At 40.7% G+C, this 27,912-nt stretch overlaps 1 protein-coding gene across 1 annotated transcript; it reads right to left on the bottom strand.

Annotated features, from left to right (window-relative positions):
• Nucleotides 1-824: 824 nt before the first annotated feature.
• PTP4A2 (protein tyrosine phosphatase 4A2) lies at nt 825-27,912 on the bottom strand. The gene is made up of 6 exons (XM_059488593.1): nt 27,717-27,912; nt 13,989-14,693; nt 12,059-12,151; nt 5,158-5,288; nt 2,442-2,516; nt 825-1,327 (listed from the first exon to the last, which is right to left on the bottom strand). Exons 2-6 carry the CDS (start codon nt 14,082-14,084, stop codon nt 1,219-1,221), a joined length of 504 nt encoding a protein of 167 aa, XP_059344576.1. The 5' UTR covers nt 14,085-14,693; nt 27,717-27,912; the 3' UTR covers nt 825-1,218.

Genomic DNA, 27,912 nt, shown 5'->3' with positions numbered 1-27,912 from the left:
ATGGAAAATTATCCAGGAAAAGGTGCAAGATCGCACCTGAAGCAGCCAAAATCAAAAATGTGTTTGGTAGGAGCAGCCTGGCCAAAATGGCTCCTGAAATCCTTCAATTCGTACCCCAACAGCTCCACTAAATCCAAATTTTTAGGGTTTGATGATGAATTGTGTCAGGATTTTGGGATGGAAATCCAAAAAACCCCAATAAAAAAGAACTGGAGGCTCAGCTGAGAAAATTCCTCCTCACACCAAGTGAGGCTTCCCTCAAAATCCCAATTCCCTGTGCTCAGCAAGGCTGGGAATGTGGACAGCAGCAAAAAAAAAAAAAAAAATCAAAATAAAAAAGCCTTTTCCATCTTTCTGACAGAGAAATTAATTTTAAACCCTTGTCTGAATCACCCCTCGCTCACCCAGGACACTTTGGAACATCAGTCTTGTGTGGCAGGATGGATTTTCTGTCTAAAATTAACATTTCAGCCGAATTCTTTGGGTAAAAATCAGAGTGACACACACAGAGAATCACACACACTCCCAAAAAACAGATTCACCACAGGGTTTAGGCAGTGAGGGTCCTGTTCAAGCCCCCCAGGAGTCAGAATTCCATGGGAAACATCCCCCAAAATCCCTGGGATGTGCCCAAAAAGGGGCTTAAGGCTGTCAGGCTGTTCCCAGCCAGCTCCTCCTCGTGTCCCTGGTTAAAAACCAAAAAATTTCCTTTTTTTAAAGAGTTTAAAAAAAAGGAATTCACATGTCAGGAATTCACATTCCTGGCTGGGGGTGCTTTTCTCACCTCGAGAAAATCCTTTCTGCACAAGGCAATGCTCTGCTGCTTTTCCTTAGACATAAAGTTGACTTTATTTCTTTTCTTAAAAAGTTAAAAATACAGAAGGTTCAGAAACTGCTTTTCTCCTTGCAGGTTGCAGCTTAAGGAGAAAACAATCCTTCACTGAAATGTTTCTCTTAATTGGCTTTTTTATTATTATTATTATTATATAATTTTCTAATTTGGGGTTTTTTCCCTCTCAATCATCATCACCCTTTTTTTTTTTTTTTTTAAGGACAGAGGTTGAGGAGCACTGACTCCACCACTAATTTAATGACATTTTTTTTCTTTTTTTTTTTTTGATTCCAGATTCACATTTCCAGGTGCCAAGAGTCCAGAGAAGAGCCCCCCGCTCACTTCTGCCTTCCTTTTGAGATCAATATTTTGGTTTTTGTGTTTATTTATTGAACACAGCAGTGACCGTTGGCATCTTTGAAGCGTAATCTCATCTTGGGCCGGTATTTCTCCAGATAAAGCAGCTGTTTGGAATTGAAAGCTCCCCTCCTTTTCCTAAAAAATAAACCACAAAAAATGTAGATATCAATGGAAAAAAAAAAAAAAAAAAAGCACCTTTATGTTCACTTCAGGCAGAGTAGTTTTAATTTTAATTATTTTAATAATATTTTATATTTAATAATATTCAAAATGTATTGAAAGCTCCCCTCCTTTTCCTAAAAAAACATAAAGAAGATGGGTATCAATGGGAAAACCCCACGTTTTTGCTCACTTCAGGCAGAGTAGTTTCAATTTTAATTAATAATTATTTTAATAATAGTTTTATAGTTAATAATATTCAAAATATATTAAATAAATATTATTGAAAGTTCCCCTCCTTTTCCTAAAAAAACCCACAAAAAAACCTGGATATCAATGGAAAAAAAAGCACCTTATTGTCACTTCAGGCAGATTAGTTTTAATATTAATTAGTTAATATTTTAATTATGTTTTATATTTAATAATATTCAAAATATAATAAATAATAAATATTATTGAAAGCTCCCTTCATTTTCCTAAAAAAAAAAAAAAATTCAAAAAAGGTGGATATCAATGGAAAAAAAAGCACCATTTTGCTCACAAATTCATTTTCATTTTAATTAATATTTTAATATTTTATAATGAATATTCAAAATACATGAAAATATATGAAATAATCAATATTATTGAAAGCTCTCGTCCTTTTCCTAAAAAAAAAAAAACACCACAAAAAAGGTGGATATCAATGGTAAAAAGGCACCATTTTGCTCACAGATTCCTTTTCATTTTAATTAATTAATATTTTAAATACTATTTTTATATTTAATGATAGTTAAAACATATTAAAGAATAAATATTATTGAAAGCTCCCCTCCTTTTCCTAAAAAAAAAACCCACAAAAAAGGTGGATATCAATGGTAAAAAAAAAAAAGCACCATTTTGCTCACTTCAGGCAGATTTTCACCTCACAAAATTCAAAATATTTGAGCTTTTTCTTCACATTTAAACGCAAATTTTAATGAGACAATATTTATTTTAGGATAAAACTCATAAAAAACCTTAAATCTCTTCCTTAACAGGTTCAGGCAGGTGAAAAAGCACAGAATAAAAGATTCCTGGGAAGGAAAAAAAAAGAAGAATTTCCACTTACTGCCTTATAAACTGAACTGCATCCTCATACTTCATTCCACATTCAATGAGAGCGAGCGCCACCAGAACGGGAGCCCTGCAGGAACAAATCAATATTTAAGGGAGAAGCACAGAAATAATAAATATTAAAGAAATAATAAATGGAATCCTTCACATTTCATCCAATTCCTCTCCCCAGACAAGCACTGAAGGGTTTTTTCCCTCAGTGTTTCCCACACAAAGGTGTTTTGCCCGATGTAAAATGACTTTTTTTTTGAAGGATTCTGCTGGCAAAGGAAATAAAAATCAATAGCAGCTCTTTAGTGGTTGGGGTGTGAGAATAATTCTGGGTTTTATCCCACTTTAACCTCATTTTCTGGGTTTTGACATCTCCTAAATGCTTCTGAGTGTGGAGTCAGCGGTGCAGACACTGAGCTATGGCTTTAGAGATATTTCTATATTTTTCTTTTTTAACTAATTCTGTCAAGGAGCAGCGAGAAGCAGAATTTTCTGCTGTGGGATCTTCATTTCAGAAGTCACTTAAGGGTAAAAAAATGGGGTTTTAACAGCCAGGAATCCCCAAATAAATTGGATTTCTCCACCCCACAGAGCAAGGGGCACCTCTAAGGGTGGTGTAAAGAATTAAAGAGGTGCCAGAATTGCCAATTCCTGTGGGTAAAATAACAAAATTCAGGAGGAATAACTCCTATTATTAGTTAGTTAATAACTCCTATTATTATTAGTTAATAACTCCTGTACCTGAATAAATGCAATTATTCATTCTCCAAGGGGGAATTTGATCAATTCACAACACTCTGATGGACACAATTCATGATTGACACAAGGGTCCTCCAAGGCTTTAATCACTTATGAAATAAATAAATTAATTCATATAATGTATGAATATAATATGTTGTATGCATATAATAATGTCATAATTAATTATTAAATTAATGAATTAATTAATTAATATTTTTAACCTGCATTAAGTGCCTGTTGTTTGCATGACACAAATTTGATGTTGGTTTAAGTTATTTGGGAAAAAGCAAAGAAAGTTTGTTAAACACTTTCCTACCAAATACGTGAAATTTATTATTATATTTATTAAATTTATTATTTAATATAGTTAAATAACTATCTGAATTATTATATAAATGATATTAATTTATTAACAGAAAATCTAATAATAATTATATTGATTTAATATCTAAATTTATTATTTAATATAATTAAATAATTAGTTGATTTACTATTAATCATTATATTAATTATATTGATTTATTAACATATAAGTATTAACAATTATATTTAGTATTTATATTTACTATTTCATATAATTATTAGTTGATTTACTATTATTATATTAATTATATTAATTCATTAATATAAAATTGTTAATAAACTTAATATGCAATTATTTATTAAATTATTTTAACTAATATATTTCACTTAATTTAATATAATTAATAATTTTATTTACTATTATTATATGAATTATATTGATTTATTAATATAAAATTGTTAATATATTAGTTCTGTATTTAAATTTATTAATAAATTCAATACAAAATTACTTATTTATTTTAACTAATAAATTTAACATAACTAACTAGTTGATTTACTATTAATTATTAAATTAATTATATTGATCTATTCACATAGAATTGTTAAAAATTACATTAATTTAGTATTTAACTTTATTATTTAATATAATTAAATAATTAGCTGATTTAGTATTATTATATTAATTCTATTGATTTATTGATATAAAATTGTTAATGATCATATTAGTTCCGTATTTAAATTTATTAATAAATTCAACACAAAAATTATTTATTTTAATAAATTTAATATAACTATATAATTAGTTAATTTACTATTATTATATTTTTAATGAATATAAAATTGTTGATAATTATATTAATTCCGCATTTAACTTTATTATGTAATATAAGTAAATAATTAGCTTGTTAACTATTATTATATTAATTATATTGATGTATTAATATGAAATTGTTAGTTATATTTGTTCCGTATTTAAATGTATCTATAAACTTAATATGGAATTATTTATTTAATTATTTTAACTAATAAATTTAACTTAATATAATTAAATAATTCTTTGACTTACTATTATTATATTAATTATATTAACATAAAATTGTTAATAATATATTAGTTCCGTATTTAAATTTATTAATAAATTCAACACAAATTTATTTATTTTAACGAATACATTTAATATAACTAATTAGTTGATTTACTATTAATCATTAAATTAATTATATTGATTTATTCACATAGAATTGTTAAAAATTATATTAATTTAGTATTTAACTTTATCATTTAATATAATTAAATAATTTGTTGATTTACTATTATTATATTAATTATATTGATTCAGTAATACAAAATTCTTAATAATATATTAATTTTGTATTTAAATTTATTAATAACAAATTTACTACAGAGTAATTTATTTATTTGAATTTAGAAATGTAATTTAAATTTAATATAATGAAACGATTAGTTGCTTTAATATTAATTATTAAATTAATAATATTGGTTTATTAACACGTAATTCTTAATAATTGCAATAATGTTGATATTTACACTTATTATTTAATACACTAAATTAATAACACCAATTAATAATAAATCTAATAATAAAATAAATTATATTTTATTAAGATTTTCATTAAATTTATTATATTTTAAGCCAATTTCAGGGCACCGACCTTCCCAGCCCTGCCACACAGTGCACAGCCACGCAGCACCCGGGCTCCTCCCGAAATTTGCTTTTCAAAAGGTTCAGCCAATCCTCCACGATCTGGCTGGGAGGTGGTGCTCCATCATCAAACGGCCAGTCCTGAGGGGAGAAAATCCTTTAAACCCACCAATTCTGCATTTAGCACAAAAACAAAAGGATAATAAACACAATTTTGGGGTATTTTTCAGGTTTGCAGGTGGATAAAATGCAAAATTGAACATTTTAATGACCATTATCTGGCTGGCGGGGTAGTGCTCCATCATCAAACGGCCAGTCCTGAGGGGAGAAAATCCTTTAAACCCACCAATCCTGCATTTAGTACAAAAAAAAAAGGATAATAAACACCAAAAACAGGATAATAAACACAATTTTTGGGTATTTTTCAGGTTTGGTAGATAAAATGCACTATTGAATGTTTTAACGACCATTATCTGGCTGGGGGGGCGGTGCTCCATCATCAAACGGCCAGTCCTGAGGGGAGAAAATCCTTTAAACTCACCAATCCTGCATTTAGTACAAAAAAAAAGGATAATAAACACAATTTTGGGGTATTTTTTCAGGTTTGCAGGTGGATAAAATGCAAAATTGGACATTTAACAACCATTATCTGGCTGGGGGGGCGGTGCTCCATCATCAAACGGCCAGTCCTGAGGGGAGAAAATCCTTTAAACTCACCAATCCTGCATTTAGTACAAAAAAAAGGATAATAAACACCAAAAACAGGATAATAAACACAATTTTTGGGTATTTTTCAGGTTTGCAGGTGGATAAAATGCACCATTAAATGTTTAAGAACCATTGAATTGCACTTGGCACTGCAGCCCCACCTGAACTCATCTGCAATAAAGAGGAGTTTTTAAGAGAAAATTTCAGGATTTTTAAGAGAAATCCCTGCCCTTGAAATGGCAGTTTATTAAAAAAAGATGTGAAAATCAATAGGTGTTTTCAGATAAACACGGGAGAGAGAACTCTGCTGCTGGCTGAAAATCCCATTTGTGCTCCAGGCTCTGAGGGGCTGAAAATGCTCCTAAAAATTCCCAATTCCAGAGGAGCAGCTCCTCCAGGAACTCAGGGAGTTCCCGATCCCCCGGGCGTTTTTAATTTGAAAACAATTTAATTTTTTTGCTCTTTTAAATGCTCTTTTATGAGCAGAAAGGTGCTCAAAAATGGCAGAAATTCACATTTTTTGCTGTTGAAGGGGCAGCTCCCATTAAATACAGGCTATGTTAAATATCAATAATCAAAATTTCTGCTCCAGGCTCTGAGGGGGTGAAGTTGCTCCTAAAAATTCCCAATTCCAGAGGAGCAGCTCCTCCAGGAACTCAGGGAATTTTCAATTTGGGAAAAAAGCCCCCAAAAATGACCACTTTTATAAGTAGAAATGTGCTCAAATTATGGCAGAAATTCACATTTTCTGCTGTTGAAGGGACAGACACCATGAAATCCAGGCTATATTAAATATCAATAATCAAAATTTGCACTCCAGGCTCTGAGGAGGTGAAGTTGCTCCCAAAAATTCCCAATTCCAGAGGAGCAGATCCTCCAGGAATTCAGGGAGTTCCCAATCCCCTGGGTGTTTTTAATTTGAAAAAAAACCCCAAAAAATCCCCTCTTTTATGAGGAGAAAAGTGCTTAAAAATGGCAGAAATTCACATTTTTTGCTGTTGAAGGGGCAGCACCCATTAAATCCAGGCTATATTTAATACCAATAATCAAAAATTGGTATTTTTGCTCTGCTGGTGTCCGTGGCACCCTCTGAAAATCCCATTCAGGCTCTGAGGGGGTGAAGTTGTTCCCAAAAATTCCCAATTCCAGAGGAGCAGCTCCTTCTGGAATTCAGGGAGTTCCCAATCCCCTGGGTGTTTTAAATTTGAAAAAACAAAAATTTCCCCAATTTTATGAGCAGAAAGGTGCTCAAATAATGGCAGAAATTCACATTTTTTGCTGCTGAATGGATAGCCACCGTTAAATCCAGGCTATATTAAATATCAATAATTAAAAATTGATATTTTTGCCATGGAAGCAGCTTCCATTTGTCCTCACAGAACTTTCCTGGAATTTCACATCTTTCCTTTCAGGCCCAAGCACAACATCCCACAGTTTATAATTTAGATGTTGGGAGTGCTGGAAAAGGATGTAAAGGGAAAAAATAGTTTTTAGTAATTATAAAATAGTATTTAATAATTATTTATCACTTTTCTTTAGATGACTGTGATGTATTTTAGCAGTAAAGCTCATGGCAGGGTCCTGGATTATTCCACAACTTCTGAAAATGGAAGGAAATTGCTTTATAAAATCTCCCCTCTTTAGGACTAAAAATCTCTTTTCTGGAGCACTTTAAATGTGCTGTGAGGTGGGAACTCAGTAAAAAAAAACCCAAAATATCAAAATAATTTTATATGGGATTAATTCACCGAGCCTGAAGAGTGCAGAGAAATCCTTTGTTAAAGTACTTGGAAAATTAAAAATATCTGGGACAACACAGCAAAGGGAAAGGCCACAGGAATAAAACTACAAATCAGAATTTGTTCTTTCTAATAAAAGGTTTTTATGGGGTTTTCCAGCCAATCCCACAGCGCTGCTGGGTTATTTCAGGTCTGTGGCACCCCCTGTCCCAGGAAGAGAGGGACAGACAGCAGGATGCTGCTTTTAAAAAAGGATTTTCTGTGTTTAATTGAAATTAAACCTTTTCCTTCCTATCCACACAACTCCTGAATCAATCCCAGCACTGATAAAATAATTCTGGTATCAGGGATGGAATTGCAGCAAAGTTTTGCAGGAAATTTTCCTTATTCTGAGCTCTGCCACCTCTGGGTTGCTGTTGGACAGGGGAAAAAAACCAAATTATGAAGTGCACAGTGATTAAAAACCAGGATTGCACAAATGGGAGAGGCAGGAAAGGGATTTATCATTTTTTCCCTTTTTTTTGGGATGGCACAACAGCAACACAGGTGGTGAAGTGACAGAAGTTTGAGGTGATAAAGAAGTTTTCTTCAAAAATCTTGGATTTAGGAATTCCAAGGAATTCCCATCTCCCTGTGCCATCCTCATGGTGGCTCTTGGGGGGCAAAAAAGGGTAAAAAATCTGATTCAATAAATTAAAGAGTGAGAAAAAGACAAGGAAATATCCCTTGGATCATGAAGATTAACAAAGACACCTGTGGAAGGCAAAAAGTGCCAAAAATCCCCTCAGGAAAAAGAAAATACTGAAAATGAACAATGCCACCTGTGGAAGGCAAAAAGTGCCCAAAATCCCCTCAGAAAAAATAAATTGAAGATGAACAAAGTCACCACAGCCCTTCTGGAAGCCAAAAATCCTCTCAGGAAAAAATAAAAATACTGAAGATGAACAAAGCCACCTGTGGAAGGCAAAAAATCCCCTCGGAAAAAATTAAATACTGAAGATGAACAAAGCCACCTTTGGAAGCCAAAATGTGCCAAAAATCCCCTCAGAAAAAAAAAAAAGAAAATATTGAAGATGAACAAAGCCACCACAGCCCCTCTAGAAGTCAAAAATCCTCAGAAAAAAACCCCAAAATTTCCTGGTTTTCCTGATTTTGTGCAGCCCAAGGAATTAAATCCATCCCTGCGGGGAATTGCCTCAGGAACAGCTCATTCCCTCTTTTCTGCCATCTAAATAAAAACTCTGGAGCCACCACATCTTACCCATGACCCAGGTTTGCCAAAACATTTCCATTTTCAGGGCTTCCACCACATTTTTGACCTCAGCAGTGCTAAAATAGCCATTAAATGGTGCTAAACGAGGCACTAATCTTGCCCCAGGCTGTGTTTTTAATGTTGAATGTTATTTTTCACAGGCAAATATTAGCCTGAAATAGTGAGGTGTTATTTTCTCAGCTGGGGGTTACTCAATCCCATTTCAGAGCAGCAAGAGGACGATTCTGGCTGGAAAATAAAAAGCAGGAATTCATGGGGAAAAGGAGCTGGATTTATCTCCCTCCTGGAGCACCATCCTGAAGCTTTTTAGGCTGAAATATCTTCAAAAAGGAGATTTTGCTCTCCACACCAGGGCAGAGCTGCAGCAAACCCCATTTCCAGTTTTGTTTTTAAGCAAAGCTTCATCAAAGTGCAGCTTTCTGTTCAAAATTGAGGTTTTAAAGCTTCCTGAGAAGCAAAAAACTTGAATTATTTTAGAAATACAAACTCCAAGGCCTGGAGAAGGTGGGAATTCCATCCCACGGCTGCCCTGGGAAGAATTTCCCCTCTGGAACAGGAATTCTCTCCCAAGCCCCAGCTTAACCCAGGGCTCAGAGGGATTGCACAGCACAAATTTAATTTAATTTAATTTTATTTAATTTAATCCTCCCAGCCCTGAGGAGTGTCCCAGTGTCCTCTGGAAGGAGGAAAATCACAATTCCAGAGGGCAGCCCTGCAAGGAGGGACTTTTTCAACCACGTGGATGCCTGGAACTGGAATAAAAGCTCAGCAGGGCTGGGAGCCAGGAAATCTGGCCTGCACGTGGAATTTGCACTGATATGCCACAATAAAATTATCTTCTCCTCATGGAAAACTGCAGGAGTTTTCCATGTTTTTGGGGTATTTTTCTGCATGGAAAACTGCAGGGGTTTCCCTGTGGAAGCCACAAAACCTGGCTGACCTGCACATGGAATTTTCACTGACATGCCAGGATAAAATTTTCTTTTCCTCATAGAAAACTGCATTTTTCCTGTAGAAGCCAAAAAACCTGACTGATCTGCACATGGAATTTTCATTGATATGCCACAATAAATATTTTTTCTCCTCATGGGTAACTGCAGGAAAATGCAGTGGAAGGTTTCTTATGGAAACTATGAAACCTGACTGACCTGGACCTGGAATTTTCACTGATATGCCTGGATAAAAAAAAATTTTCTCCTCATGGAAGACTGTATTTTTCCTGTGGAAACCAAGAAACCTGACTGACATGAATGTGGAATTTTCACTGATAAGCCACAATAAATTTATTTTTCCCTCATGAAAAACTGCAGGAGTTTTCCTATGGAAGCCACAAAACCTGGCTCAACTGGACCTGGAATTTGATATGCCAGGATAAAAATTTTTTCTCCTCATGGAAAACTGCATTTTTCCTGTAGAAGCCAAGCAACCTGACTCACCTGGATGTGGAATTTTCATTGATAAGCCACAATAATTTTATTTTCCCCTCATGGAAAACTGCAGGAGTTTTCCTGCAGCTGAGCCACGAAAAGCTGCAGGAAGGCTGAGGTGCAATACAACACCAGGCTGTTATTACTCACTCCAACAAAATAAACTGATTTTATCAGTTACTCTAATAATTCCTAAGTATTGCCTGGAAAAACACAGCCTGGAAGCTCGGGGTGAGCACACACCTCTTAAAAAAACCTCCCTGGGTCAGGCAGACACCATTGCACAATGAAATGGGAGTGAGCAGGGCAGGAATTCCACCTGCTGAGCCCCACTCGGGGTCAGGAGGGGATTTTGGGAGGAATTCTTCCCTCTGAAAATGAGCAGGGGTTTTTAGGGTGGGTATTCCACAGAATTTGTGGCTGCCCCTGGGGTTTTTGGGATGGATTTCCCACAGAATTTGTGGCTGCTCCAAGAGAATTCAAGGCCAGATTGGATTAATCTGGATATTGGGAGTGTCCCCCAGGCCATGGAGTGGATGAACTTCAAGAATTCCAACCCAAAACATTCCAGGATTTCATGGTTCCCTCCTGGCACAGAGATTTGTGGCAACTCAGGGGTCAGGAAGGGCTGTTGGGATGAATTTTTCACAGAATTTGTGGCTGCCCCTGGGGTTTTTTGGGATGGATTTCCCACAGAATTTGTGGCTGCTCCAAGAGAATTCAAGGCCAGGATTAATCTGGATATTGGGAGTGTCCCCCTGGCCATGGTGTGAATAAGATTTAAGGATTTCAACCCAAAACATTCCAGGATTCCATGGTTTCCTTCTGCCACAGAAATTTGTAGCAATTTCTCACCTACAGGCTGAACTTTAAGGATTCCAACCCAAAACATTCCAGGATTTCATGGTTCTCTCCTGCCTCAGAGATTTGTGGCAACTTAAGGGTCAGGAGGGGATTTTGGGAGGAATTCTTCCCTCTGAAAATGAGCAGGGGTTTTTAGGGTGGGTATTCCACAGAATTTGTGGCTGCTCCAAGAGAATTCAAGGCCAGATTGGATTAATCTGGATATTGGGATAGTTCATCCACACTCTGGCCACCGTGTGGATGAATTTTAAAGGATTCAAACCCAAAACATTCCAGGATTCCATGATTCCCTCCTGGCACAGAAATTTGTGGCAACTCAGGGGTCAGGAAGGGATTTTGGGAGGAATTCTTCCCTCTGAGGATGAGGAGGGGGTTTTGGGAATGGATTTCCCACAGAATTTGTGGCTGCTCCAAGAGAATTAAAGGCCAGGTTGGATTAATCTGGATATTGGGAGTGTCCCTGGCCATGGTGTGGATGAGATTTAAGAATTCCAACCCAAAACATTCCAGGATTCCATGGTTCCCTCCTGCCACAGAAATTTGTGGCAATTTGTCACCCACAGGCCCAAACGTGGCACTTTCTGTAACAGCAATGAGAGGGAATTTTATCCACATGCTAAAAGAAACAAAAAAATGCTGTCAGGTCAGAGACAAGGACCAAACCAAGCTTCAACCACAGGGCTGAGCACCAAATATCACCAAAATAATCCCTAAAAAACACACAAAAATATCGCAACAAATCCAAAACCACACAAAAATCCACTGAGTTTTTTAAACCCACCTTTACCTGGTGCTACATTTTTTTGGCCATGCTGGACCATCCCCCAGCACTGAAGAGAGATCCCCACAAGTTCTAGAGGTGAAAATTCACATTTTTAGCCAGTTTTAAAGGCAACTCACTAGAACTTGGATTCCTTCTTTCTCGATTGGAGCTTGATCGTAAGTGGCATCACAAACTCGCACCAAGGTTGTCACCCCATATTTCTTCAGCTCCTTGAAGAGAAAATAAAACACTGAATAATGAGAAATCTCTCTTTATCAGCCAGAAAAATCAACATTTTCCACTTTTTCAGGGCACCAAAGTGAGTGCACGTGGAAGGATAAAATTTGTGAGGAAATTTAAGAGAAAAAAAAAAAAAGAAATGTTTCTGAGGGGGAAAAATGTCACCCTGTAGTCCTTGAGGAGAAATAAAACACCTGAACACTGAATAATGAGAAATCTCTTTTTATCAGCCAGAAAAATCAACATTTTCCACTTTTTCAGGGCACCAAAGTGAGTGCACGTGGAAGGATAAAATTTGTGAGGAAATTTAAGAGAAAAAAAAAAAAAGAAATGTTTCTGAGGGGGAAAAATGTCACCCTGTAGTCCTTGAGGAGAAATAAAACACCTGAACACTGAATGAGGAGAAATCTCTTTTTATCAGCTAGAAAAATCAACATTTTCCACTTTTTCAGGGCACCAAGGTGAGTGCACGTGGAAGGCTAAAATTTGTGAGGAAATTTAAGAGACAGAAAAAATAAGAAATGTTTCTGAGGGGGAAAAATGTCACCCTGTACTTCTTCAGCTCCTGAAGAGAAAATAAAATACCTGAGGCACTGAATAATGAAAAAATCTCTTTTTATCAGCTATAAAAATCAACACTTTCCACACTTTTAGGGCACCAAAGTGAGTGGACATGGAAGGAGCAACAGATAAAATTTGTGAGGGACAGGAAAAAAGAGAAACGTTTCTGAGGGGGGAAAAATTGGAATTATGAGAGGAAAATTGCAATTATAAAAGTACTAAAATAGCTGTTTAAATGCTCCATGCAGCTTCTTCTCCTCTTTAAATAGAAGCTGGGACTGTTTGCTCCAGCCAGTGTTGACATTTGGAGGAACAGAACACACACCCCACCACGCTCCAGCTTCCTGGTAATGCACTAAAAGTAGCACTCAGTGCCAGATAAAGAACCAGAGGATCAAACAAAAGCTGCTCCAGCTCACTCTGAAGGCTCAAAAATCAGAATTTTCTCTGCTGTTTGGGGTGGAATTGCACCTCAGAATTAGCAGGAATATCCATTGAAGAGTGATGGAAAAAGAGAAAATTCTAAATCAAAACTCTCAATAATTGGGGTGTTGGAATCCTAGATGATACTGTGGGGAAAATGTGAAAAATAAAGACAAAAAAAACCTTAAATTTCTTTGCAGATGTGAGGAAGGACTGGTCAGCAATTCCTGGCCAGGAATTTTGAGGAATTTGGGAATTTTTGGACTCATTTTTGTCCAAGGAGCAAATCCTTGGTGGCAAGGTTTGTATCTCAAAATTGAAGCTCATCCAAGCCAAAAAACGCAGGAATTGAGAATAAATCCTTGAATTTCCTTGCAGAGGTTTGGAAGGACTGGTCAGCAAATTCCTGGCCAGGAATTTTGAGGAATTTGGGAATTTTTGGACTCATTTTTGTCCAAGGAGCAAATCCTTGGTGGCAAGGTCTGTATCCCAAAAAAATTCAGGAATTGAGAAAAAAATCAGCATTGATTCTCATATTGTGAAGAGAATGTGAAAAATAAAAAGACAAAAAAATTCTAAATTTCTTCCAGAGATGAAGAAGGAGTGTTCAGCAGATTCCTGGCCAGGAATTTTGAGGAATTTGGGAATTTTTGGACTCATTTTTGTCCAAGGAGCAAATCCTTGGTGGCAAGGTTTGTATCTCAAAATTGAAGCTCATCCAAGCCAAAAAATGCAGAAATTGAGAAAAAATCCTTAAATTTCCTTCCAGAGATGAAGAAGGAGTGTTCAGCAGATTCCTGGCCAGGAATTTTGAGGGATTTGGGGATTTTTTGGGCTCCTTACCTCGATGAACTTGCTGAGGGTTGCATTGGTTGGGTTGTGAGTGATCAGAAAACGCAGATTTTCATAAGTAATTTCCACGGGGGCTGGACGGTTCATAATGGCAAAAAAAATCGTGTGAGGGGCCAAAAAATAAAAATAAAACCCCCAAAAAATAATAATAAAAAAATCAAAATAAAGGGGGGGCAAAATAAAACAAAACAACAACAAAAAAAAATCAATGACCTTGGAAACGTTTCACAGCAGAAAACATCAAAAAAGAGCACAAATAATTCCTGGGATTGATCAGAGCTTGCTTTGATGGGTTTGTTCCTAGAAAAAGCAGGTTTGCTTCCAAATGCTCAGTTGCTGGCAGGGTGGTTTCCTTCAGGCTCCCCAAATTCCCAGAGCAGAGCACAGGCAGGGCAGCCTGTCCTGCATGGAGGCACTGGTGAGGTGAGGGCAGGGGTTTGGTGTTTTCCTGGGCCAGGAATCTGCTGCCAAGGGCCAGGAGAAATCCCATAAATCTGAGCCGGCTCCAGGAGTCTTGGAGGGGGAAAATAATCAAAAAAAAAAATTAAAAAAAATGGGGAATTGTGGCAGCACAAAGAGGTTGGGGAGCCCCCTGTGAGCTCACTTGGCAGCCAGGGTGCTGTGCTGGGCCTGGCAGAAGTCTGCCCTGACGCTCAGAATCGCCATAAATGTGCCAAGGATCCTCCAACAGAACACCTGGAATGGGAGAAAACACAGGGAAAAGGGTTGGTGGGATCACTCCCAGCAGTGATCACACCCAGAGAAAGCTAAATTCAAATTATCATTAAAAAATCACCAAATAAATCCAAGTTCGGATAGGTCTAATTGTAAATATTGTGAATAAATTCAAATTAAAATAATCATTTTAAAAAAAACTAAAAAAAACCCCAAAATAAGTCAAAGTCCTAATAGGCCTAATCATAAATATTGTGAATAAATTCAAATTAAAACAGTCATTAAAAAAACCTAGTAAATCAAAGTCCATATAGGCTTAATCATAAATATTGTGATAGGTCCAATGATAAATAATCATAAATAATGGAAACACCTGGAATGGGAGAAAACACAGGGAAAAGGGTTGGTGGGTTGTGCTCCCAGCAGTGATCACACCCAGAGAAAGTTAAATTCAAATTATCATTAAAAAATCGCCAAATAAATCCAAGTTCGGATAGGTCTAATCATAAATATTGTGAATAAATTCAAATTAAAATAATCATTTAAAAAAAACTAAAAAAAAACCCAAAATAAGTCAAAGTCTTAATAGGCCTAATCATAAATATTGTGAATAAATTCAAATTAAAATAATCATTAAAAAAACTTAGTAAATCAAAGTCCCAATAGGCTTAATCATAAATATTGTGAATCAACTCAAATTAAAATGATAATTTAAAAAAATATAAATCAAAGTGATTTAGGCCTAATCATAAATATTGTGATAGGTCCAATGATAAATAATCATAAATAATGGAAACACCTGGAATGGGGGGAAAACACAGGGAAAAGGGTTGGTGGGATCACTCCCAGCAGTGATCACACCCAGAGAAAGTTAAATTCAAATTATCATTAAAAAATCACCAAATAAATCCAAGTTCGGATAGGTCTAATTATAAATATTGTGAATAAATTCAAATTAAAATAATCATTAAAAAAAAAAACCCAAAATAAGTCAAAGTCCTAATAGGCCTAATCATAAATATTGTGAATAAATGCAAATTAAAATAGTCATTAAAAACACTAGTAAATCAAAGTCCATATAGGCTTAATCATAAATATTGTGAATCAACTCAAATTAAAATAATAATTAAAAAAAAATATAAATCAAAGTGATTTAGGCCTAATCATAAATATTGTGATAGGTCCAATGATAAATAATCATAAATAATGGAAACACCTGGAATGGGAGAAAACACAGGGAAAAGGGTTGGTGGGTGCTGGTTCCAGAGTGATGCCCCCCAGAGAAACTTAAATTAAAATTATCATGAAAAAAATAAATAAATCAAAGCCTGGATAGGTCTAATTGTAAGTATTGTGAATAAATTCAAATTAAAATAGTCATTAAAAAAAAACCCAAAAAATCAAAGTCCTGATAGGCTTAATCATAAATATTGTGAATAAATTCAAATTAAAATAGTCATTAAAAAAAAACCCAAAAAATCAAAGCCCTGATAGGCTTAATCATAAATATTGGGAATAAACCCAAGTTAAAATAATCATTAAAAAACCCAATAAATCAAAGTCCAGATTGGTCTAACCATAAATATTGTGATAGGCCTAATGATAAATAATGGAAACACCTGGAAAAGTGGAAAAATAGTGGGGAAAGTGTTGGTGGATTCTGTTCCCAGCAGTGATCCCCCAGAGAGAAACTCAAAAAAATAATCTAAAAATAACCAAATAAATGGAAGCCCTGATAGGCCTAATAACACACATTGTGATAAGGCTAATGATAAATAAAAATAAAATCCTTTTATGAAAAGGTGTTTTCAGTCACCTCCCCTGAGGGACTGAAATCCAAATTTCCACCAGGAATCCTGGAATGTTTCACCCTCAGGATGGAAAAACCCCCTCCAAACACACCAAGCCTCGATCAATTTATTCATTTATCAATTCACAGATCACAGAAAATTAAGAGAAAGAAAATTAGAAAGCCTAATTAGGACTTAATTAAGGCTAACAAAAATGGTTTTATAAATAATTGCATGAGGAGAAAGGAGAATTTCCTTTCCTGGATTTCCTCCTCAGCATCAGGTTTGGTTGAAGAGCCTCACCCAGAGCTCTCTGTTCCATCCTTGATTTTTGCCCTGGAATTTGTATCAAATCAGGGCCATTTTTAAATAAAAGAGGGAATTTCACCCCAATTATTTCAAAAGGCAGTTGTACAAACAATTTTCCAAGTGGTTAAAATTGGAATATTTCATTTCCATGTGTGCAAGGAGCCAGCAGCTTCCAGGAGTGACACCAGCTCCCCTTCCCACAGGAATATTCCTGAAATATTTAATTAGCTCCCAGCTCAGGAGTGATTAAAAATGTGGTTTCAATAAAACACTGCATTTAAGGCTGAATAAAGTTATTTCCAGTAGCACACATTGCTAATTCAAAAAGTTTGGGTTGCTGACAGATATTGAGTTCAAACAGAAAAATCATGATTCTAATTAAGAAAATTAAAAATTCTGATCAATCCTGGTGTGAGCTGATCAATCCAGGGGCCACCTGATCAATCCAGCTGTTATCTGATCAATCCAGGTGAGAATTGATCAATCCAGGTCCCACCTGATCAATCCAGGTGAGAATTGATCAATCCGGGTGTGATCTGATCAATCCAGCTGTTATCTGATCAATCCAAGTCCCACCTGATCAATCCAGGGGCCCCCTGATCAATCCAGTTGTTATCTGATCAATCCAGGTGAGAATTGATCAATCCGGGTGTGATCTGATCAATCCAGCTGTTATCTGATCAATCCAAGTCCCACCTGATCAATCCAGGGGCCCCCTGATCAATCCAGGTGCCACCTGCCCCATCCAGCTGTTACCTCCCCAATCCAGCTGTTATCTGATCAATCCAGGGGCCCCCTGCCCCATCCAGGTGCCACCTGATCAATCTAGGTGTGATCTGATCAATCCAGGGGTCCCCTGATCAATTCAACTGTTATCTGATCAATCCAGGTGTGACCTGATCAATCCAGGGGCCCCCTGATCAATCCAGCTTTTATCTGATCAATCCAGGTCCCACCTGATCAATCCAGGTGTGATCTGATCAACCCAGGGGCCCCCTGATCAATTAAACCGTTATCTGATCAATCCAGCTGTTATCGATCAATCCTGGCGTGACCTGACCAATCCAGGGGCCATCTGATCAATCCAAGTGTGACAAGATCAATCCAGTGTGATCTGGTCAATCCAGATATGATCTGATCAATCCAGGGGCCCCCTGATCAATTCAACTGTTATCTGATCAATCCAGGTGGGATCTGATCAATCCAGGGGCCACTTGATAAATCCAGCTGTTACCTGCCCCATCCTGGTCCCACCTGCCCCATCCAGGTCCCATCTGATCAATCCAGCTGCCATCTGCCCCATCCTGGTCCCACTTGCCCCATCCAGGTGCCCCCTGCCCCATCCAGGTGTCCCCTGCCCCATCCAGGTGTCCCCTTCCCTATCCAGGTGCCCCCTGCCCCATCCAGGTGCCCCCTGCCCCATCCTGGTCCCACTTGCCCCATCCAGGTGCCCCCTGCCCCATCCAGGTGCCCCCTTCCCTATCCAGGTGCCCCCTGCCCCATCCAGGTGTCCCCTGCCCAATCCAGGTGCCCCCTGCCCCATCCAGGTGCCCCCTTCCCTATCCAGGTGCCCCCTGCCCCATCCAGGTGTCCCCTGCCCCATCCAGGTGCCCCCTGCCCCATCCAGGTGGGAAGGATTTTGGGATTTTTTAGCTGAACACACACTCAGATCCCTCCCCTCACTCCCAGCCTGACCGAGGTAAATCAGAGAGGAATTTCTTCTCAAAACTGAGCTGGAAAGCTCTGGGAAGGGCAGGCATTAAGCAGCATAAATTAATTAATCAAGGTGACAACTGATCAGGAGAGACATTAATTATTGCTGGAGATGGCTGGGAGTGAAACCCCAAAAATCCACAATCTCCAGTTTAGGATTCCTAAATGTGAGATTGCAGCAGAGCCAGGAGAAAGGAAACCCAGGGAATGAAAACATGAGGGGAAAGGAAACCCAGGGAATGAAAACGTGAGGGGAAAGGAAACCCAGGGAATGAAAACGTGAGGGGAAAGGAAACCCAGGGAATGAAAACGTGAGGGGAAAGGAAACCCAGGGAATGAAAACATGAGGGGAAAGGAAACCCAGGGAATGAAAACGTGAGGGGAAAGGAAACCCAGGGAATGAAAACGTGAGGAAACCCAGGGAATGACAACGTGAGGAATTCCCAGTTCCACCACAAGGAACAGCCCAGAACAGCTGCAGCCTGCAGGGAATGCAGGGAATGCAGGGAATGCAGAACAGGATTCCCCTGCAAAGGGAACCGGGATCCTCCCCCCGGCACAGGATGCACAGCACGGCTGCTAATTTGTTATTGAGAATTCAAGGGAGCCTGGGGAGGGCCTCAGGCAATCCCAAATCATTCATTCTGTTCCTCTGAGGATGAGCAATCCCAAATAATTTTGTTGCTCTGAGGGAGAATAAGCAATCCCAAATAATTTTGTTCCTCTAAGGGATAACGAGCAATCCCAAATCATTCTGTTTCTCTGAGGGAGGAAGGGCAATCCCAAATCATTTCATCCCTCTAAAGGAGGAAGGGCAATCCCAAATCATTTTGTTCCTCCGAGGGCCTCAGGCAATCCCAAATCATTCTGTTCCTCTAAGAGAGAATGAGAAATCCCAAATCATTCTGTTCCTCTGAAGGAGGATGGGCAATCCCAAATCATTTTGTTCCTCTAAGGGACAACGAGCAATCCCAAATCATTCTGTTCCCCTAAGGCAGGATCCACATTGAATTCCTGAGCTGCTGGATTTTCCTTTTCCCTGGAATCTCTGGAAATTCACACATGAAATCAGCACCATGAGTGGATCCCATCACATTTCCATCCTGCCTCAGGATTTTGGCTTTTCCTCCACTCTGCCCATGCCAGGTTTTACTTCCCCTTCCTGAAAATTCCCCTCTCTATCCCCACACTGCCAAAATATTCCACCTGCACCATTTTCTGTGTGAAACCTCCAAAAGGAGCCTTAAAACCTAAACCACAAACCAGCCAAGAAGCAAAAAAAAATAATTTCTAAAATATCCTCTAAGGGAGGATGGGCAATCCCAAACCATTCTGTTCCTCTGAGGGATAATGATAATAATCCATCCCAAATCATTTTGTTCCCCTAAGGGAGGATGGGCAATCCCAAATAATTTTGTTCCTCTAAAGGAGGATGGGCAATCCCAAATCATTTTGTTCCTCTAAAGGAGGATGGGCAATCCCAAATAATTTTGTTCCTCTAAAGGAGGATGGGCAATCCCAAATCATTTTGTTCCTCTAAAGGAGGATGGGCAATCCCAAATCATTTCATTCTTCTAAAGGATCCCAAGTCATTCTGTTCCTCTAAGGGAGGCTGAGAAATCCCAAATCATTTTGTTCCTCTAGAGGAGAATGAGCAATCCCAAATAATTTCATTCCTCTAAGGGAGGATGGGCAATCCCAAATCATTTTGTTCCTCTACAGGAGAATGAGCAATCCCAAATAATTTCATTCCTCTAAAGGAGGATGGGCAATCCCAAATCATTTCATTCTTCTAAAGGATCCCAAGTCATTCTGTTCCTCTAAGGGAGGATGAGAAATCCCAAATCATTCTGTTCCTCTAGAGGAGAATGAGCAACCCCAAATAATTTCTTTCCTCTAAGGGAGGATGGGCAATCCCAAACCATTTTGTTCCTCTGAGGGCCTCAGGCAATCCCAAATCATTCTGTTCCCCTAAGGGAGGATCCACATTGAATTCCTGAGCTGCTGGATTTTCCTTTTCCCCAAAATCTCTGCAACTTCACACATGAAATCAGCCAGAAAAAAAAAAAAAAAAAAAAAAATTCTAAAATATCCTCTCAAGGAGAAAAAACAGCTGGAATTGAATGGTTCAGGGTGAACTCCGGGCTGAAGGAAGCTTGCTCAGACTGCCACGTGCCTGCAGAGGGGCGAGGTCAAAAAATGTCACTGATCCACCCTGTCCACCCCCTCCCAGTCCCTCCCAGTCCGGGGCTGACTCACTCGTTTCCTCTGCAGATACAGATCTGCCCCAGCAGGAACAAGAAAGCCTCAGAGAAGCCTCGAGTGACACTCGGGAAATGGTGACAATTGTCACCTCATGGAGGGGACAGGGCTGAGGCAAAGCTGCCAAAGCTGGGCTGGATCCCTGAGTGGGAAATCAGCTGGGAAATCCACCTGGATGGGAAAATCAGCTGGGAAATTCACCTGGATGGGAAATCAGCTGGGAAATCAGCTGGGAAATTTAACCTGGATGGGAAAATCAGCTGGGAAATTCATCCTGAATGGGAAAATCAGCTGGGAAATTCATCCTGGATGGGAAAATCAGCTGGGAAATTCACCTGGATGGGAAAATCAGCTGGGAAATCCACCTGGATGGGAAAATCAACCTGGAAAATTCATCCTGAATGGGAAAATCAGCTGGGAAATTCACCTGGATGGGAAAATCAGCTGGGAAACTCATCCTGGATGGGAAATCACCTGGGAAATCCACCTGGATGGGAAATTTAACCTGGATGGGAAATCAGCTGGGAAATTCAACCTGGATGGGAAATTTAACCTGGATGGGAAAATCACCCTGGGAAATTCATCCTGAATGGGAAAATCAGCTGGGAAACTCATCCTGGATGGGAAAATCACCCTGGGAAATTCATCCTGGGAATAGCTGGACACTGCCACAGCTCCTCCAGGAAATGCTTCATGCTCTTCCCTGTTGATGCTGCTCTGACATTGGGATTATTCTTTATAAAAACACCTTCCCCACCCATCACTTTAGTATTTAAAGGACATGTTTGAATGGTATTTGCATTCCATACCCAAAAAGTTGAAAGTTGCTAAAAGTGTTTGAAGTCCAAGTTGCTTAAACTGTTTGAAGTCAAAAGCAAAAGGCTCTGCTAAAAAAAATAATTAAAACTTGAGCTCCAATCCTGTCTGATTCAAGTGAAATCAAAAATAACTCTCAGCAATAAGTGTGGATATGGATCTGCCCCAGCAGGAACAAGAAAGCTCGAGTGACACTCGGGAAATGGTGACAATTGTCACCTCATGGAGGGGACAGGGCTGAGGCAAAGCTGCCAAAGCTGGGCTGAATTCCTGACTGGGAATGGATGGAAAAGTCACCCTGGGAACACTGGGAACAGCTGGGCACTGCCACGGTTCTTCCCTGTTGGTGCTGCTCTGACACTGGGATTATTCTTTAAATAAACACAAAACACCTTCCCCACCCATCACTTCATACCGTGTTTCAATGGTATTTGCATTCCATACCCAAAAAGCTGAAAGTTGCTAAAAGTTGAAAGTTGCTAAAAGTGTTTGAAGTCAAAGTTGTTTAACGTGTTTGAAGTCAAAAGCAAAAGGCTCTGCTAAAAAAAATAATTAAAACTTGAGCTCCAATCCTGTTTAAACCATGGATTATAGTCAAGTGAAATCAAAAATTACTTTCAGCAATAAGTGTGGATACGGATCTGCCCCAGCAGGAACAAAAAAGCCTCAAAGAAAGCCTCGAGTGACACTCAGGAAATGGTGACAATTGTCACCTCATGGAGGGGACAAGGCTGAGGCAAAGCTGCCAAAGCTGGGCTGAATTCCTGACGGGAATGGATGGAAAAGTCACCCTGGGAATAGCTGGACACTGCCACAATTCCTCCAGGAAATGCTTCACGCTCTTCCCTGTTGTTGCTGCTCTGACACTGGGATTATTCTTTAAAAAAACACAAAACACCTTCCCCACCCATCACTTATTACCGTGTTTGAATGGTATTTGCATTCCATACCCAAAAAGCTGAAAGTTGCTAAAAGTTGAAAGTTGCTAAAAGTGTTTGAAGTCAAAGTTGTTTAACGTGTTTGAAGTCAAAAGCAAAAGGCTTTGCTGCTAAAAAAAAATAAAACTCGAGCCACAATCCTGTTTAAACCACGGATTACATTCAAGCGAAATCAAAATAACTTGCAGCAATTTGTTTGCAACATCAAGAAGTATTTTCCTAAAAATCAGAGGGCTGAGCTGTCTAAGCTGGGCTTTGAGAACAAGGCCCTGCCTAAACATCCTCACACGAAATATCAAACCCAGCAGCAAAAGCCATTAACGAGCGGAGCGGGACTTGAAAGCAACTCCAGAAATCAGCAGCAAACACAGAAAGCGCAGAGCTGAGTCACTCACACCCTGATTCGGGTTTCCATCGGGCTGACAGCTGAGCCTGGGGCTGCTGATAAATGTCCCTGCCCTCCACAAAGTCCCAATTGTTCCCAGGCTCGGCCCATCCTCGGCGTTTCCAGCACAGAGATGAAGTTTTTTAGAGAAACGAGAGGTAACAAAAAGCTCCAAGTGACAGCAGAGCCAAGCTGGGAGCTCTGAGGGCTGGGAAAGGACATTTCACACGCAGAAGCAGCACAGAGAGGGGAGATGACAGCGATAGCAGGGCACGGACACTCCAAGGGGATTTGGGATTTCTCATTTAAAAGAGCGAGCTCCAGGCCATGGGGCTCATTTCCAATGTTCTAAATAAATCCCTTCATTTCCAATGCTCTCAGGAAACCAGAGGCACCCACAGCACATCCTGGGCACCCTTTTCCTTCCTTTCCTGCCCCCTGCAGCCTCAGAAATGGCACCCCAAAAAACCCTTCACCCTTCACACATCACCTCGAGGTTTCCCTTTTCCTCACCCCAAAAAAATCCCCAGATTTATCAAACTTGTTCCCCATCCATACAAGAATCAGCAACGCCCCCGTGCCCCTAAAAATGGGGTTTTCCTCCCAAAATACACAACCCACAAACGTAATTTGGAATTCTAGCACGGTTCAGGTGGATTAGAACAGTTCCAGGTGACTCCAGTGGACTTGGGAATTCATTCCACCCCTCAGCACCTCACTGGGAATTCTTTCCCACATCCAAATTTCTGTCAGTGTTTTTTGGGTGGAAAAGGAAACCTCGAGGTGGCTGTGAAGAGTTTATTTTTGTGTTTATTTTCCAGCCTCAGAAATGGCACCCCAAAAAACCCTTCACCCTTCACACATCACCTCGAGATTTCCCTTTCCCCCACCCCAAAAATCCCCGGATTTATCAAACTTCTTCCCCATCCACACAAGAATCAGCAACGCCCCTGTGCCCCTAAAAATTTGGATTTCCTCCCAAAATACACAACCCACAAACGTAATTTGGATTAGAACAGTTCCAGGTGACTCGGGAATTAATTCCACAGCTTCTCTGGGAATCCCATCCTTCAGCACCTCACTGGGAATTCTTCCTTCCCTCACATCCAAATTTCTGTCAGTGGTTTTTGGATGGAAAAGGAAACCTCGAGGTGGCTGTGAAGGGTGAAGGGTTTATTTTTGTGTTTATTTTCCAGCCTCAGAAATGGCACCCCAAAAAACCCTTCACCCCTCGAGGTTTCCCTTTCCCCCACCCCAAAAAAATCCCCGGATTTATCAAACTTGTTCCCCATCCACACAAGAATCAGCAACGCCCCTGTGCCCCTAAAAATGGGGTTTTCCTCCCAAAATACACAACCCACAAACGTAATTTGGAATTCTAGCACGGTTCAGGTGGTTTAGAACAGTTCCAGGTGACTCCAGTGGACTTGGGAATTAATCCCATCCTTCATCACCTCACTGGGAATTCTTCCTTCCCTCACATCCAAATTTCTGTCAGTGTTTTTTGGGTGGAAAAGGAAACCTCGAGGTGGCTGTGAAGGGTGAAGGGTTTATTTCTGTGTTTAGGGCTGGAAAAATGTTCAGGACTGAGGGGTGACATTTCTCAGGGTGGAGGGGGGCAGGAAAGGAAAAGGGGGTCCAGGGTGTGGAGGTGTCCTTCTCATCCTGGAATTCCCTCTCATCCTGGAATTCCCTCTCATCCTGGAATTCCCTCCTATTCTGAAATTCCCTCTCACCCTGAAAATTCCTGCTCATCCTGAAAATCCCTCTCATCCCAAAATTCCCTCTTATTCTGAAATTCCCCCTCACCCTGAAATTCCCTCTCACCCTGAAAATTCCCTCTTATTCTGAAATTCCCTCTCACCCTGAAAATTCCCACTCATCCCAAAATTCCGTCTCATTCTGAAATTCCCTCTCACCCTGAAAATTCCCTCTTATTCTGAAATTCCCTCTCACCCTGAAAATTCCCTCTCATTCTGGAATTCCCTCTCACCCTGGAAATTCCCGCTCATCCTGAAAATTCCTGCTCATCCTGAAATTCCCTCTCACCCTGGAAATTCCTGCTCATCCTGGAAATTCCCTCTCATCCCAAAATTCCCTCTCACCCTGAAAATTCCTGTTCATCCTGAAATTCCCCCTCACCCTGAAATTCCCTCTCACCCTGAAAATTCCCTCTCATCCTGGAATTCCCTCTTATTCTGAAATTCCCTCTCACCCTGAAAATTCCCGTCTCATTCTGAAATTCCCTCCCACTCTGAAAATTCCCTCTCATCCTGAAAATTCCCTCTTATTCTGAAATTCCCTCTCACCCTGAAAATTCACCCTGAAAATTCCCACTCATCCCAAAATTCCCTCTCACCCCAAAATTCCCTCTCACCCTGAAAATTCATCCTGAAAATTCCCTCTCACCCCGAAGTTCCCTGCTGGCCCTGCACCCCTGGATCTGCTCCAAGGGAGCAGCCCTGCAATCCCAGAGGGGACAAAGTGCAGGCAGGAGCACCCTGAGCTCTCTCTGCCCTGCACTGAGGAAGAGGAGGATGGATCTCGGCAGGGAATTCACCTCTCTCAACTTCAACAGTTTGGCTTTTTAGGGTTTTTTTTTTGTTTTATTTTGAATTAAAAATCACAACCAGACCCACATTCCTCACTCCTACCTTCACTCCAGCTGAGCTGATTAAATCCAAGTTGAGTCATAAGGAGACAGAGCTTTCTGGCTGCTGCTAGTGGTGGGTTTATCTTTATTTATTTATTTTTTTATTTAATTTTTTTTTTCCCTCTCCTTCAAATCCTAACTGCAGCTCTGAGTCAGCCCCTGCCTGCTTCATTCGGGGAGTTTCGAGGCGAGTTTCCATTTCTACAGGAGCTTTCCCAAAGCCAAATTTCTGCCTTCCTCCTCCTCCTCCTCACCCCGAAACCAGCAGAGAGCACACACACAGTGCCCGGGGAGAAAATGCAGAAAATGGTGACTAATCACAGCCAGGAACCACTTCCAGCACTTCCCAAAGCCTCAGCTGGGCTCCAAATCCCCCAAACCCCCAAATCCCATCCCCTCCTCACCCCAGAATCCATCAGCTCCCCCAAACCCCACAGGGCACCCCCTTTTTACCCAGCCAGAGCGGCCCCACAGCCCTGCCCCCGCTGCCAGCCCAGGAAAACCAGCACATCCTGGACACCCTTTTCCTTTCCTGCCCCTTCTGCAGCCTGAGAAATGGCAGCCCTGGCTTTTTCCAGCTCTAAATAAATTCCTTCATACATAAATATATAAGTACATAAATAAATCCCTTCATCCTTTACGGGTCGCCTCGAGGTTTCCCTTTCTCACCCCAAAAAAATCCCCCAGGTTTTATCAAACTTGTTCTTCGTGTACACGGGAATCAGTAACAGCCCTCTCCTCAAAATACTGATACAAATGTCCCCCAATACCAGGTAAAAATAAAATGGAAACGAGATAAAATTCCCCCCAAAACCAGGTGCAAAGTAGCCCCAAAACCAGGTGCAAATTCCCCCCAAAGTTAGGTACAACCCCCTCAAAAATCAGGTACAAATTCCCCCCAAAACCAGGCGCAAATTCCCCCCAAAGTTAGGTACAAACCCCCTCAAAAATCAGGTACAAATTCCCCACAAAACCATGGAAAAATTGCCCCCAAAACCAGGTGCAACCCCTTCAAAAACCAGGTATAAATGCCCCCCAAAACCAGGTGCAAATTCCCCCCAAAGTCAGGTACAACCCCCTCTAAAATCAGGTATAAATTCCCCCCAAAACGAGGCGTAACCCCCTCAAAAGCCAGGTACAAATTCCTCCTAAAACTAGGCACAAATTCCCCCCAAAACCAGGTATAAATTACCGCCAAAACCAGGTGCAAGCCCCTCAAAATCCAGGTGCAAATTCCCTCCAAATCCAGGTGCAAATTCCTCCTAAAGCCAGGCACAAACTCCCCCCCAAAACGATGTAAAAATTGCCCCCAAAACGGTGTAAAAATTGCCCCCAAAACCAAGTGTAACCCCCTCAAAAATCAGGTACAAATGCCCCCAAAACCAGGTGCAAACCCCTCAAAAACCAGGCACAAACTCCCCCCAAACCCAGGTACAAACCCCAAATTCAACCCTCCTGCGGCCTCCCTGTTTGAATCCCCCAGGAAATGCCCCCCTTTCCTGATCATCCCCCCAAAACCGGCTGCAAGGGGGGAATTGGGGGACCCCACAACGCTGGGGGTGGGCACTGAGCCCCCCCAAAACCCACAGGTGAGGGAGGAGCCCCTAAAACAGCCCTGCAAGGAAATGGGACCCCCAAAACTGCAGGTCAGGGCCAAGGTCCCCAACCTCTGGAGCCCCAAAGGTCAGGAAGGAGCCCACAGGTCTGAGCTGCCCCCAAATCCCCTCCTGGCACACAGGGAGCCCTCAAAGCTCCCCAAACAAACCCCGCAGGCCGGGAATTTCCTCTACAACAGGAAGGAGTCCCCGAGTGCCAGGGCAGAGCCTCGTGGAGCCCCAAATCCCCTCCAAATCCCCCTGGAGCCCTCAGGGAGCCTCCTGCACCCTCCAGCCTTGCGGAGCCCCAAATCCCCTCCAAATCCCCCTGGAGCCCTCAGGGAGCCTCCTGCACCCTCCAGCCCACCCCAAACCAACGCCTCAGCTTCCCGCAGCCCTAAAACCCTCCCCAGAGCACAAAACCCCTCCAAAGCACCCGCAAGGCCTTGAGGAGACTCTCCAGGCCAGCGAGGCCCCCTCAGAGCGGGGAATCCCCTCCAAACACGCCCGGGATTCCCCTCCCCGTTCTCCGGGGCCTCCGGCCTGCCCCGATCCCCCCGAAGCGCCTGGGCTGCCGCCTCACCGTGGGCATTGAGCGGGCCGGGGGCCGGGCGGGGTCGGGCAGGGTCGCGGGCGGGCGGCGGGGCCCGTGACGGGGCTGGGGCTGCGCTGGGCCCGGTCCGGCCGGAGACACCGAGAGCCCGCGCGCCGCCACACGGCTCCTCGCGCACAGGCCGCGCCCCCCCCCCTCCCGCCCGCCGCGCCGTGGTACGGCCCGC

Source organism: Ammospiza nelsoni, chromosome 25, assembly GCF_027579445.1.
Source record: "Ammospiza nelsoni isolate bAmmNel1 chromosome 25, bAmmNel1.pri, whole genome shotgun sequence".
NCBI classification, from domain to species: Eukaryota; Metazoa; Chordata; class Aves; order Passeriformes; family Passerellidae; genus Ammospiza; species Ammospiza nelsoni.
Note: the sequence above shows the minus strand (reverse complement) of the source record. Positions and strands in the feature narration are given on the sequence as shown.